The following is a 15,572-nucleotide window of genomic DNA, read 5'->3' as shown; positions in this document are numbered from 1 at the left end:
AATGTTAAAGCAGAGTGAATTTACCCATGCCTACCTACCAGAAATATGGGCTTCATAACCCTGGGCAAGCACTCTATGTGCAAATTTTCTTCTTTTTTTAATAATTCAAAGTCCATGGGGATTATGCATGCTATGTTGGCATGACACCAGGTACTTAGTATGATGTACTTAGTATGATTCTTTCTAATAACAACCTTTAATGATAAAGCAGGAAGATCTTTGGTTTCCCACATCATCAGACAACTGTGTGTCCACTATAGGTAAATTTTTGTAGCTTGGAAGCCTACACAGTAAAATAAAGATTTAGCTATTTACTTCCTAAAGAGAGGAAAATTCAATGTAGGGCCTGAGAAGGCAAGATGCTGCTGATACCAGACCCTGGGAAGGGCAGCAAAGATTGAAAAAGGGAGAATAAAGGACAGAGAGGTGGTGAAACATAATGCTAGAACATGATGCTAAACACAATGCTAGAATTCAAAAGAGGAGGCTGATTGAGTCTTGGTATCATGGGCACCAGAAAAGATGGCCAGGGTTTTTCGAAGGGACCCTGGAGGAGCCGATTCAAAGCAGCACTACAGAAACGGGGAAATGGACTACACGAGGAGGGGCTGTGGCATCAGAGGTAGGAATAGAGGTTGGAGGCCACACTGTGAAATTGTCTGCCACTGTCCAAGCCATCTATCTCAAGGCTTTCACTGTGGACCCAGGAGGTGACAATCAGTTCCCTCAGAGTCCTAAGACACAAGTCAATTATAAACACTGTTTTGGATAATATGGTGATCAACTTCCAATCTCGCTGATAAACTTTTAAAACATGTTAAGAACAGGTGCATGAAAGATAGCCCATGGATTTTGAATGAATTCAAAAGATGCATTAAAAGCAGGGGTAAGCTGGGCACGGTAGCACATGCCTTTCGTCCCAGCACTCTGGAGGCCGAGGTGGAAGAATCACCAGGGATTGAGGCTACCTTGAGACTATGTAGTGAATTCCAAGTCAACCTGGCCTAGAGTAAGACACTACCTCAAAAAAAAAAAAAAAAAAAAAAAAAAAGCAGGGGTAAATGATGTCCAAATCCTCAGGGAGAGTCCCTCACAGAAAGACAATACAAACATTATTATTCCAAGACTCTCCCCTACCTGTCTTTAGTATGTAAGACATAACCAGGTTTAAATTTGGCTCTCTAGTCATCAACCATCTGGTGACAAAGTCTCCATGTAGCACACAGATGATTAGAGTCCTTCTGCCCCAGTTCCTTGAAAAGTTGACTGACTCTAAGTTCAAACCATATTGATAATTCTAGGCCTGCCGACTAGAGGACCTTAGGTTCAAAAAGAACAATGGTGGGCCGGAGGGATGGCTTAGGTATTAAGGTATGTGCCTGAAAAGCCAAAAGACCCAGGTTTAATTCCCCAGGACCTACATACCTACATTATCCAGATGCACAAGGGGGTGCACACATCTGGAGTTCATTTGCAGTGTGGAGGCCCTGGCTCACCCATTCTTTCTCTCTACCTCTCTCTCTTTCTCTCTCTCTCTCTCTGTCTCTCTCTTTCCCTCTTTCTCTGTCAAATAAATAAATAAGTAAAAATTAAAAAATAAAAATAGAACAATGGTAAGGATGCAATTACTTAGTATTACCTGTTGTGAAAGAAGTCTCCATTGAGACCTGGACTCCATGAAGTGGTTTTGTCCACATCAAGAAAACACTACTATCTACAGTAATCCTATTATTTCTCAGAAATTTATTGCTTTCATTAGTGCATATTTCAATGAAAATAGGCTTTACAATTTTTCAGATCATAATTTTCTTTTTAAGTGGTAAAGGCCTACATATAAAATGAAATATTTGTATTTATAAAATGTCATTATTACTAGCATACTTTTTCTGTTTAATGTAAAAATGTATTAAATAATGTCACAGAGCACTTCAAGTGTGTTTGAATTAAAAGCCAAAAAATTTCAAAGGAGAAAACTAGACAAATGTGAGATTTGTGTTATATTATTTAGCCACAGTAGAGATTCTAACAATAATTTTTGTAAAAATAAATGTATTTATACACATCAAAATAACACTCCTAAACAGTCACCTGAGTGTATGAATGCATGAAAATTCTGAATGCAGGGTTGCCAACTTTCCAAAAGGAAGTCAAGCTGACAGTCACCACTTGATGCCAAGCTGACATGCACTGTGAAGCCAGTTCTTTAAAAATCCCCTCCCTGAACACTAAAAACAAATCAAATTCTAACAGAGCTTCCCTATCACTTTGAAAAACAGTCTCTTTCTTTGGACCATTCTCTTTTGAAGCAGCGTATTTTAGGAACAAAACAAAACAAACTTTATTGGTAGCACTCAGTCTTTCCAGGACACCACTAACAATACCAGGAGAAAAGTATGAGGGGAAATGATATAGTTTATATTCAGGCACACAAAATCAAATATGTAGGGTTAATCTAAGGCCAGCAAACAATAGACACAGAAACACCACTGAACTGGAAGGTAAAGGAAATGAGAAGACAAGAGACATGAAGGAAAGAATAGAAACTAAGCTCCAAGAAGCAAGGGAAGATATCACTCTGCAAACCACTATCCCAAGAAAATCATTCTCCTTCTAAAGCCAGGAGAGGGGCAGTGCTAGGTGAAGTGTTTGAGAAGACACACACACACACACACACACACACACACACACACACTCACTCACTCACTTCCCTTTTTGTTTGAATAATGTCAGTGCAATATTTTGGTTACTGTAAGTTTACTAGGATATGGATTTTTCTCTCAGACTGATCACAAAAGTTTGTCACAAATATGCTCCCATGGGCATGGATATTACTAGTTTATATCACAAGGGGCTGAAGGTATCGTTCCCTCTCGTGTCTATGTCTGAGCACTGACTCTTCGTGGAGCACCACACAGTCGCCAAAGTACTAGTTACCATATCAGCACTGAGAGATTTCATGAACTAGAAAACACAAGCCACAACAGGCATTGAAATTTTCTCTTTTAAATATGTATGGGTCTCTCAACAGAATCACATATAAATAATCCAGAGGAATGCATGGAAGGACATACGCTGGCTAAAACTAAAGCATTTTATTTTATTTTTATTGTATCTCCCTCACCAACACAACCCCCCGAAGAAAATTAAAAGTCAGAAACTGCACAGTTAAAATATTTTTGATGTGCCAATACAATACAATGTTATTTTAAAGAAAGCTTACATGTTCCATGCAGCCAGAGATTGTACTGCACACGGGTGCTCACTAAATTCTCATAGCTCTATGACAAAAGCTTCTCCTATTGTCCCATTTTATAGATAAGGAAAAAGAGTGAGTGGATAGCTTGTCTAGAGTAACCCAGCCACGAAGCAGCATGATTGCTGAAGTCTAAGCTCCAGCATTGACATGCTGGAGGTCAACCGCAAACTATAATTCATGGCACGTACAGACATTTAAAATGTGTGTAAGAAGGGACAAGACCCAAGATAAGGGGCATTTCTGGTAAGCAAAGCACTGGAGGGTACTTTAAGGATAATTCTGTTTCTGGTGGAGAAAGGCAGCTAGCTGAATATTTGACACTTTCTGGGAAAATTAGTCCAGAATTAAAACCAGCATGTTTAAGAATAATGTTCCTATGCTCTATGACTATGAGGAGGTTCATAAGACTCCAGTGCCAAAAATAGCAGCTCGAGAAAGCTACTGCAGGGTGGATTCTGAGGTGACAGAAGACAAAGGGACTGATGAATGGGAGCCCCTCCCACACCCAAGCCCTTGTGAGATGCCACTCTGGGCGGGAGATGACCTTCACACTTTCATTTCCTCTGGGTGTGAGGGCCTGTCGTTTACACGAGCTCAGGCTAGCAGGGACCTTAAAGGTCATCCTTCCTTGTGACTATCGCGAAGACTTGGAAGCAGAAAGGTCAGCACCAGTATCTTGCCATTTTCTTTTTGACAGTTAGAGACAAAGTAAGAATCAAAAAGAAATCAGCTGGTGACCATAGACAGAGAAACCAAACCACGTATGAAACTATTCTGATTCCTCCTAATGCTGGAAGCACGAAAGAAGCACCAGGGATTAATCAAAAATACAGATGGTTATATTTTAAGGCAATCTAAAGTTGAGGAGGGAAGATGGTTTGTAAAGAAAACTTAAATGACAAGTATTGTCAGAATAAAAACCTATGACTCTCTCTAACCAGAAATAAAGAAGTGTTTCCTCATTGTGCCCCATGGGTAAGATCCATTTACAGGTTCAATTTTGTTGTTTTAGCACAAAATGAAATTAAATATCTGAATTTAAATGAGTGTGAATTGAAAAAAACATGATTAACATTTCTTAGCATATTTTTTGAGGAAAACATTTCCAAAAGTTCCTTATCATGAATTGAGATGTAGATGGTTTCCAGAGAAAGCTAACTGGCTCAGGCATTTCATGTAGACCAAGTTCAAGGCCAACTTTTCTTCTTACGGAGTTAGTTAGTACCATCAATAGTGTTTGCCCATCTATGCGATGAGTCTAAGAACTTCTTTGTAAGATCATTATGAGGCTTATATAATAATATTAGCAAATTCCTCCCTTTCCTTCATCTTTCCCTCCATTTCAATGATATTCCTGAAGCTAGACATGTCTTGTGCCAAAAAAATTAATTAATTAAACCTTGGCTTGAAATGGATTTGTGAGCAAAATTATTAAAAACCTGAATACAACCTTATCTGTCACTATGATAAAACATTCACTGGATCTTGGTGGCAACACATGAGCGCTTGCGGGATAGTGTAAATAATCATTATCTTTCATTTGTGGTGCATTTGCTGCAGCAGCTTTGAAGTGTACATCACAGAAAACACTTCTAAGGGTTTTATTTAAGTGGTGTGACAATCTTAGAGTCACTGACGCCACAACTTACCCACCGAAAGAAAATTCACATGCATGACCTGTAGTTTTCGTGTTTTCACAGCACCGCAGCAAAACAGAAGTGAAAGTCTGATCCCATAAGCACATGTTTAAAAGAGACAAAATTCTCAAGAAAAGAACTAGATTTCCAAAGATATACCTAAAATCTAAATTTACAGATCTTGACTTTTAAATCAAGTAGGAAATACATGAAAATGACTGCCAATCCAACCCACATCAAAGCCTTTTTAAACCAAAATTTCAAAACTACAAGGTGTACATTAATATGTAGGGTCCAAACATGTAGAGCTCTATAAACACCGGCCACAACTTTCTTCCTATAAAGCACTAAAACCTGAGAAAATGCTTGGTTTCCTATTGTCATCTGTCTTTCAACCATATCCACATTGTGGGATAATGACAAAGGCTTTCTGTAACCTTCAGAAGGCTCTAACTCTTCAGAGGAATTTCTTTTTAGTGAATTACTTAGAAGGCCACAGTGAACATTAAGCACATTGCAGTGTGGAAAACTATGGTCACAATGCCACACCTTAGATTTCTGGCTCTCATTCATTTTGCATGTCTGAAACTTTGTTCACATTGTAACCATCCTCATCTCCCTCTCCTTCAGCCATTAGCCATAACCACTCTGCTTTCTGTTTCTGTGATTTTTTTAAACTGTTTAAATATCTCATATAAGCGGAATCATGTACTCTTTGTCCATCTGGGTGGCCTTGTTTTGCTAAATAACATGAGTGAACTCATTTTAAACAAAGTCCTATACAAATCCATGTAGGCAGAAATTTATCCAAAGAACTTATCTTGGCTAGAAGAAATGAGAGGAAATTTCATTTCATTTGAGCATTTATATATTGTGCATGTGAATAGATGTGGAGTAATTGTAATGGAAATGTGTGTCTATATAGAATATCTGCATATGTATCACATGTTATAATCATAATTCCATCTTCTTTTACGTCATGCCATCAGTTTTGCTGTGCAGTTCAGCACCACTTTGTTTCCATTTCAATCACAGCTGCACCATCACTGCTGCCAGAATCTCTGTTTCTTTTTTTTTTTTTTGGAGAAAATATACAATTTAAAATTGTTTTTTTTTCTTTTTTTTATCAGAAAGGAAAGTCATCAAGACTTAGATTTTATTTTAGGAACAAAGTAAGGTTTCATGGGAGCAAAAAACAAAGCGTTGGTGTAGAGAAGGTTTGTTCATTTTCTATAGCATTACTGAAGTGTCCGTATGCCTTGATAAACCTATCAATGTTTGGATCATCTCAATGGGGGAAATGCCTTAATTTAACTCTATTTTGGTGTCTCGGCCAAGGTAAGTTATCTATTTTGAGAGCCTTGAGTTTCTTTTTTTTTTTTTACTTCTGAGTAATCTTATGCTTCTATTTTTGTGAATGAATGTATATTTTACTAAGTTTACTTCAGTTTCCTTAAGTGGAAATATTAGATGGCCAGTGGGTGGAGGTGGAGGTGATGGGATCTGGCCAGTAGTGACATAGTTGCCTTAAGATCAATAGCTTTTGTCCATTAAAACTGTAGACAAGAGACAATTCAATGCATGATGGCCCAGGTCTCACATCACTGACCCACTGTTATTTCATGCTTCTAGTGTCTCTCTTTCAATGCTATCATGGAAGAGCTGGGAATCTCTCTCAAGAACCAGAAAAAATTAAAGAAAAAGTCAAGAACTAAGAACAAATCTTCTTTCACAAGTATACTTACTTGTCATCAGAGAAGAACTCAGAGAAAAGAGACTGTGGCATGATACAAAAATATACCTGTAAGAACTTCCCAGGAGAAAAAAATGAGATACGCGTGATACATCTATAGAGGATTTCTGACAACTGTGAGACGTGTTTCCATATATCCATATCCATAACTCCAATTATGGATAGAGATATAAGAAATGCAAAATTCTTAAGTCTCACATAAGACAGGTATTAATTGGGAAGTAAGACTAATTCTTTTCAAATGATTTTGTATGCACACTTATTTTGCATTTCCTCTTTTGTCCCAATAAATTGCTCTTTGTGCTTTATAAATAATAAAAAAAGTTGTTGAAAAAAATATTTTTTTTCAGAACAAGTTTCAGCCTTGGTTTCACCATCATATGCTCTCATTTCCTATTTTGAATGTAGGGTAACATACTCTGTTGATTTTGCTAGTTTGGAGAACCTGTGAGACACATAGTTTAGGATGAGTTTAAAAGAAATTGCTTCCAGTTTCTACAAAGCACCTGCTTCCTCCATATACTAAAGTGGAGCTATGTATCTTTGAGTCTGAAAGTCTAATTTTATAAATAGTTCAAATAGTATCTGAATATTTTAGTGTGTGTACTAAAAAATACTAAAAATGGAAAGTATTCGAAAACTTAAAGTATCAACTTCATTCTAGGTCATCATATGGGATTCAGGAGATACCCTGGTGAGAAAAATAGATATGGTCTCTTTCCTCAAGTTATTTTTATATCAAACAAGCAGGAAAAGTCTATGGTTCAAAGTAGGATTAGAGCTTCCCCAGAAGATGTCAAAACCTGAGAAAGCATGCAGAGGCATCTCTCCTATAAGAGGGCACAGCTACGCTGAGATCATGGAGCTGACTCAGGCATCAAGCGAGGAGGCAGCATCAGATTAGGAAAAGTGTCCCACCTTGAAGAAGCAGCTCAGAGGCATGGAAGTCAGAAGCAGGAGCCCAACATGGTGGCACACACCTTTAATCCCAGCATTCTGGAGGCAGAGGTAGGAGGATCTCCATGAGTTTGAGGCCACCTTGAGACCATATAGTGAATTCCAGGTTAGCTTGAGCTAGTGTGAAACCCTACCTCAAACAAACAAACAAAAAGCAGAGTTGTAGCGTTAGTGGTAAAAGGGATGTCAGGTATAGCTAAAATGCAAGGAGATAAAGTGAGCTTGACAGGTAGCAATCATCCTGGCTGGGAGTGGGAGTGGAGAAAGAGACCACATCACAAAGCTCTTTCCTTCTCTGGAGAACTGAGGTGCCACTCACTGTATTTGAAAACAATGAAGGATAAAGGCATAAACTCAATAATTCATTTGATTATATTCTAGTGGCCTCTTCATGATTATTTGATAAGCCCAAGAAATTTTTAATCTGGTTCCTTTATAATTTAAATTCAAAATATTTCAGGATGAAAAACAAAAGAAAAAGGTCAAGGCTAAGGCCAAGCAGACACGGTGGCACAGCCTTGTACAAACAGGTCTTGGGAAGTCAGGGCAGAAGGAAGGAACAGGAGATCAAAGCCAGCCTCAGCTACATAGCAAGTTTGAGACCAGCCTGAGCTATATTAGAAGGGAAAATATGTCTTAATCATTTCATTAAAATGTATTCCCCAAGCATTCTGTTGTGGAATTTTCTAGTAAGTTTCTCTTTTTTCCTCAATTAAAAAAAATACTCTATTTTTCACATCCTATTATAGCAGTTTCTGAGGAAAAAAGTGTATCAATTAAGATCTGAAAATATAGTAAATGTCATTCTGGCTTATAGATACTCTAAGGCCCAATAACCTCTTCTCATTCCAACCCATAACTGAATTTTCACATAATGCTTTCTATGAGAAATTTTTTAAACTTTATATTGAAGTAGTTAAAACGACAAAAGAATTTTTATATAAGCTACTAAATGTAACACATAGTCACCTTTCTCCCTGATATCTTCATCCTCAAAACACACTTTCTGCATAGGCAAATGCCCATGTCTCTGTGTATAGTATGCTAATGAGTTCAGAACAGAGGAGAAGAAAAATTACAGAGAATCTGAAACCTGGTTCAGAAAAATCCATGAGAACAGCCACTGATCTTTGAGATTTTCCATCCCATTCATTAAGGAGAGTGGCTCATACAGAGTTATAGACAAATCGATGGCACAGTTAATTAAAAACTAGAGCTAACATTTCTTCCTTCAGCAATTTCTTGAAGGTAAAGGAAAGAGATCGTTCAGGTGAGATGTTCAGGAAGGTCAGTATGGATTGAATGATGATGGTCACAGGTAAGATTTATTTTCCTTCCAGGTTTCAGATCTAGGTCGTATTTGTAGTATAAAAAGGAAACAAGACAATTTGCTTTGCCTCCCTGGTGTTAAAGATACCTGTGTGGCTCTTAGATGTAAAGAAGGAAATGAGAAGCAAGTTAAAGAAAAGCAAATAAAGATAAATATGATTTGAACAGCATCTTTCCCTATCTCAGCACCTACATGTTTTTCTTTTCTTTTTTTAAATTAAGAACATGCTTTGGGCTGGAGAGATGGTTTAGTGGTTAAGGAGCTTGATGTGATGCCTAAGGACTCATGTTCAACTCTCCATGTCCCACAAAAGCCAGACGCACACTGACATAAGTGTGCAAGGTCATACACAAGTACAAGGGTGGGTAATTGTCTGGAGTTAGATTGCAGTGGCTATAGGCCCTGGCATGACAATTCTCTCTCTCTCTCTCTCTCTCTCTCTCTCTCTCTCTCTCTCTCTCTCAAAAATAAAAGGCCAGTCTGTTGAGCTTGGCACAAAAAATAAAAATAAATGTGCTTTGTATGGACACATCATGTGTTGGTAACATCATTTCCCTTCTCCCTGCCTCTAATGCACTGAGGGCCCACCTCAATGGGGTTACTGGTGTTCCCCATGGGGTTGTGAGTCATGAGCTGTGACACCCGCAGTCATACATGGGGGCCAGGGAAGAATGTGACTCTCACTACCTTTCTATGCACTCTTCCATAAAATTCCCTGAGCTGTGGGGGATTTGTTTTATATAAAATTCCCTGTGCTGTGGAGGATTTGTTTTATGTCTATTTCAGTGATGAGGTCTCAGGAGCCTCTGGATTTCTGCTTTGACATGTGTTAAATATTCTCAACATCTGAGCACCTGTAATTTTAATTTAACTCTTCACCTTACCTCAAAAGATAAAAGGAGATCTTTATGAAGAAGCTCCTATAGGGTCTGGAGAGATGGCTCACTGGGTAAGAGCACTTGTTGCAAAAGCACAAGGGCATAGTTCACCTTGAGTTTGATTCCCTAGCACCCATGTAATAGCTGGATATAGTCACATATGGTTGTAAACCCCCATCAGAGAGCAGAAGCAAGCTGATCTCTAACCAAAACCTGCATATCTAGGCTTAATGAGACTCTGTCTCAAGGAAAAATGCAGGTGAGCAAAACTGAAAACACTTAATGCTCTCTTCTGGCCTCCATACCCATGGGCACAGGGCACATGCATGAGCATACACCTCCCCCCCCCCCCACATACACACACACACAGGCCCTTGTGACTACTTTAAATAGGAAAGTAAAAGGACTGTAAGTATCTGTTCAGGAAAAGGGACAGCTGGGAGGCATCCATTAGTTGACTCTTCTACCCTAGAGCAATGAGAGGAAGATGGGTCTAAGATGACCAAAATAAAGAAGCATCAAAACTATCAAGAGGTCCTGGAAAGATGGCTTAGCAGCTGGGACCCAGGTTCAATTCCCACATGCCCAAGTAAATCCAGATGCACAAAGAGGCACATGCATCTGAGTTCCTTTGCAGTGGCTGGGGGCCCTAGTATACCCATTTCTCTCTCTCTCTCTCTATCTCTCTCTCTCTCTTAAATAAATGAACAAATAAATAAATAAAATATAAAAAACTATAAAGAGCCATAAAATTCCTGCCCTTCCACCCAGGAACTCAAGTGCATGGAGAAGGTTTCCCCTGGCATGATTAGCCAGTCCTTCATAGGGAGACTGGGACTTCAAAAGTACACTCAGGTCTACTTCAATATAAGGAGGGAAAGCCTTTCCCATTGTAGTTTTTAAAAATTGTCAGTGTGGAGGAAAGAAACAAGATAAAATAGAAATCATAAATTCACCAGAGGAGAGGCATACATCCCACACTTACAAACAGTAAGTCAAAGTCCCATAGACTTGGCAGAAAATAGCCACCCTTAAACCATCCTGACAGGTAAACATCTGAGCATTCAGAAATATGCAAGTTGGCTCTACAAGTGAGTGCCCTCATGCCATGTCACCAGAGAGACTCACTTTTAAGGTTTGCCTACACAGTATCAAACTGGAGAAATGTCTTAATTTCTATAGTTGACTCGATTAATAATGACTTCCAAAATTACTAGCAAACAAGTAATTATCTGGTGTGTTGGTTTGCTTGCAATCGTATTCTTGCTTATTTTCTTTGCTTGTTCCCCATCCCTGTTTCACTGGTAGGGTGACCAGACATTATAATTTGCTCTGAAAGTTCCGAACTCAGATTGAAATATGAAGTGCATAAGTTAAGGACATCTATCATTCAGTATCCCCAAATCAACAATAAACTAGGGGAGATTTTTATCACAGTGTCTGTTCTTGAAAACCACAGGACTCTGAAGACAAAGTACAAACCTCTATTGTTGATCAAATAGGAGGCTCATCCAAGGAGCCAGAGCCATGGGAGGAATCCACAGCTTCCATCCAGACAATCCTGGATGAGCCACAGTTTTCAGAAAACAACATCAGAGATGGGCGTGGTGGAACACACCTTTAATCCCAGTGCTTGGGAGACAGAAATTGCTATAAGTTCAAGGCCATCCTGAGACTACATAGTGAATTCCAGGTCAGCCTGGACTATAGTGAGACCCTATGTCAAAAAGAAAAGAACCTCAGGGTAGATTTGATATTTTATCTAGACACTATGAAGAAATCTCTCCCTCTCTCTCTCTGTCTGTCTCTTTCTCTCTCTCTCCACACACACACACATACACATCCTTATGTCCCCTTGCCTTAGAATTATCTGGGCTTTGCTCAGTAATTATCAAGGTCATATCAGCAGAAAATATTATTTATAATGTTATTCATAATTGCAATTAGCATTCACTACATGTATATTTCATAACTTTTCTCATGTGATATCCATAGCTACCCAAAGGTAAATAATGTTCTTTATGATTCAAACAGGTTCAGAGAGGCTGTTTGGCCAATGTCACTCAACTATAAAGTGGCAGTCCCTTCCCCATCTCCAACAAACATACACATCATCCAACCACATCCTGCTCTCACTGAATTTTTTTAAAATTTTTTAAACTTATTTACTTTATTCTTTGGGAGAAAGAGAGATAGAGAGCTAGAGACAGATAGAGAGAGAGAATGGGCATGGCAGGGCCTTCAGTCACATGTGCCACCTTGTGCATCTGGCTTACATGGATACTGGGGAATCAAACCTGGGTCCTTTAGCTTTGCAGGCAAGCACCTTAACCACTAATCCATCGCTCCAACCCTGATCTCTCCTAATTCTTATAGGCCAAGTGTCAAGTACCAAACCTATGTTGTGTCCCAGTATGCACAATCTCAAGAATTTATTCAGCCTCCATTCACAGAGCTGGTGCTTTGCATTATCCTTCTCTAATACAGCAAAGGAAACTACAGCAGAAGATGTACATTTCAAGCCTAGGTTTCCCAGTGATTCTCTTTTTATTTTTTTATCTATTTGTTTGCAAGTTGAGAGAGGTAGAGAGAGAGAATGGACGTACCAAAGTCTTAAGCAGCTGCAAATGAACTCCAGATGCATGCACTACTTTGTGCATCCAGTATTACTTGGATACTGGAGGATTGATCTTGGGTTGTCAAGCTTTGCAGAAAAAAGCCTTAAGCACCAAGCAAGCTCTCCAGCCACATTGGTTCTCTTTTCAAGGAAGGAAAGGCCTCTTGGCTCAAGTTTGGGAGCACATCCGTACTGTAGCAGTAGCATGAGCTGTAACGTTAACTTTACAGTCAGGAAGTAGGGAGCAATGAATGCTTACGCTCAGCTCACCTTTACCTTTTGACACAGTTCAGGACACCCAGCCCTTGGGATTGTACTACTCATATTTAGGGAACATCTTTCCTCCTCAAATAGCCTACTGTAGAAATGCTCCCACAGACTACCCATTGAGTCTTTCCAACTACAATGCTAGATTCAGGGTATGGTTCCTGGTCTCTCAACAAGGGCATTATAGTTTCTTAAACTTTTGAATAAACTTTACCATATACTTTTTTTGTTTTTGGAATGAATGATAATTAGCAATGTCTCCTAGAAGCAATGTTTAAATTTACAAATGCACAGCTAAGACATTTAAATAGTAAAAAAAAAATGTCATTTCTAACCCCTAATTTTTAATGAAATGCACTCTGTATCAAGTAGCCTTCAAATTACTTCCACTATTGATTTGAAATTACTCTTGGAACACATCATCCTTACTACAAGCCATTCAGGTCACACTTAAAATTCATGAATGGTATAATGTGATGATTCCTAGGAGCATCTCAAGTGATGTGAAATCGTTTCATGGGACATTAGCCTGTGAGCTCCCTGCTATGAATATACTCCTAGGCAGGTGACTATGAATACTTTCTTCAAAGTTGTGACAGTTGAACATAAGCTGTTCAGCTACTCTCTCATATAGTAAGTAATAAGCATACACTAAGTAATGAATGGAAAACTTCTTGAGCTTGTGTTACATAGCGTCCATGTTTTTGAGAACATCAGTATTAGATCAAAGTTCACAGGTGAAGATTTATTGAGACATGTCATTTTTCATAGACCCTCACTATAGAAGTTTTTAAGTTTGCCTTAGATTTGTGTCTCCATCTGCCCATGGTAAGCACATGTAGGTAAATTCCTCAGCATGACACTGGGTAATTACAGCAATTTCATGGAAAAGGAAACACAAACACAAGATAAAGATTTTCAAGTAACCACCATCAGAGAGAATATTAAATGTGCTCATAATGTCTTCTGTACTCACAGGTCTATCACAACTTCCAGAATGCCCCAAAGACTGTTTCTCCTTATCTTCATAATGCATTCTGTACCTAGAGCAACAAATTAAAATGAGACCATTTAATAAAGCCATACCAAGATGGAAAAGTAATTTTGTGGCATTATGCATAATAAACCAAATTACAGTGATGAAAGAAACATTTTCATTAAAGTTTTTTTTTAAAAATGACACTCAAAATTCCAATGTTGAGTTGGAATCAAGTCTACATTGTCTCTGGGGAACTAAAATAACAAATGACAGCTAGAATGTTCAGCTCATCATAACAAATGTATAATTACTTTTGACCTTTTCACAACATCCCAACAAATATAGCGATTCATAAGCATGCATGGTGCAAATGAAATTAATTGCAAGGGTATCTTTCACTGAAATGTTTAATGATCTCATCACATAGATTTCCTGGGTGATTTCTCTCTGACTTCCTCCTATAAATAACACTACATGAGGCTGTGAGCCAGGTGAATTTCATCAAACCAGAGCTAACCAACATCTGCAAGTATATCTGGTTCACACTTGGTTTTCTCAGTTATATGGAAACTTTATCAGTCTCTCTCTTTATCTTCATTTCATCACATTGGGACTTGACATGAGGACCCTACATCACCACATATGAGATGCAGGAGGATCACAAGTTTGACTCCTGCCTAGGCTACATAGCAAAACTCTTGTCTCAAAAAAAAAAATAGTAGCAGGGATGGAGAGATGGCTTAGAAGTTAAGGTGCTTCCCTGCAAAGCCAAAGGACCCAGGTTCAATTCCTCAGGACTCAAATAAGACAAATACCCAAGGTGGCATGTGCATCTGGAGTTTTCTTGTAGTGATTAGAGGCCTTGGTGTGCCCATTCTCTCCCTCTCTCTCTTAAATAAACAAATAAGTTTTTAAGTAACAAATAGATCCAAAGTCAAATTTCACTCATTATATAAAGCTTTTCTTGATTTCTTCCTGCCTCTCTTTGTCTTCTGTTATTAACAGTTCAATACAGAAGTTGTTTAGCTCATGTTAGAAACTTGTATAAGCATTTTGCTTCACTTTTAAACATCCACCCACATACTTCTTCCAGTGTTTGATACCCATGGGGCAGGATTTCACCTATTAAATGTTCAAATAAATCCAACCAAGGCTATTAAGTTCTCTTTCCAAATGGAAAATTTCACATATTGTGGGTTCCTGGGTCCTTGGGCTGGCCATGGTCCCCCAAGGAGCCCAGGCAACTGTGGAGATCACGGTTGTGCATGTGATGAAAGAAAAAACTTTTGGGAGACCATCTCTGTGAACAGCTCTGTTTATTGTCAGAGAAACGGGTTTATAAGCAGTTGAGAGTAAGAAGAGGGTCCTAAGGGGATTAGATGTATAAGGCTGCTTGCTGATGCCTCATTAGTGCACGGGGACATACATTCCAGCACATAGGCAAGGGTAAAGGGGAGGTATGTGGTACAGGAGGATGAGCTGTACAAACGTTGCTGGCTGATGCCATATAAGGAGTTTCCTAGGAAACTGGCCAATGGCTACAGGGTTATGGGTAAAGCTTAAGTCTTATCTGAATGTCCAGGTATCCCATGCTTAGAGAGGGAGTGGCCTTGCTTCTTGCCAATCTTGGTGCTCAAGATTTTGTCCTGGGGATCCAGGCTCACTGAAACCCCAGAGAATAGGGGGAGGATCCTGGATTACTACAACCTCTGAAAATATGGGGAAGCTCCCCCTGCGGTCTGGTCCCCCAGACACGAGGCAGGTCAGGCTGCTGCTACCTCTCCCTAGCCCTGGACCTTTGTGTCAGACAGCTTTACCTCCCTGGCAAAAGATAATTGATATGTGTCTTGGAATTTGGAAAAGTTATTGGTAAAAATAAAAAAGTCTAAGACTCTAAT

At 38.9% G+C, this 15,572-nt stretch overlaps 1 protein-coding gene across 7 annotated transcripts in view; it reads left to right on the top strand.

Annotated features, from left to right (window-relative positions):
• The window catches only part of Grik1 (glutamate ionotropic receptor kainate type subunit 1), a 425,302-nt gene extending 418,301 nt beyond the window's left edge, over positions 1 to 7,001 (top strand). For 5 of the 7 annotated variants that reach the window (XM_045150716.1, XM_045150717.1, XM_004654400.2 and 2 more), the window contains 2 exons: positions 6,024 to 6,110; positions 6,526 to 7,001. In XM_045150716.1, coding sequence (XP_045006651.1) covers positions 6,024 to 6,110; positions 6,526 to 6,681 — 243 coding nt within the window. In that variant the 3' untranslated portion in view covers positions 6,682 to 7,001. The remainder of the gene's footprint in view (positions 1 to 6,023; positions 6,111 to 6,525) is intronic. The other 2 variants (XM_004654403.2, XM_004654401.2) reach the window with 1 other exon arrangement.
• Positions 7,002 to 15,572: the final 8,571 nt, after the last annotated feature.

This window comes from Jaculus jaculus, chromosome 5 (genome assembly GCF_020740685.1).
Source record: "Jaculus jaculus isolate mJacJac1 chromosome 5, mJacJac1.mat.Y.cur, whole genome shotgun sequence".
Lineage (NCBI taxonomy): Eukaryota > Metazoa > Chordata > Mammalia > Rodentia > Dipodidae > Jaculus > Jaculus jaculus.
This window is presented reverse-complemented; position numbering and strand designations above follow the sequence as displayed.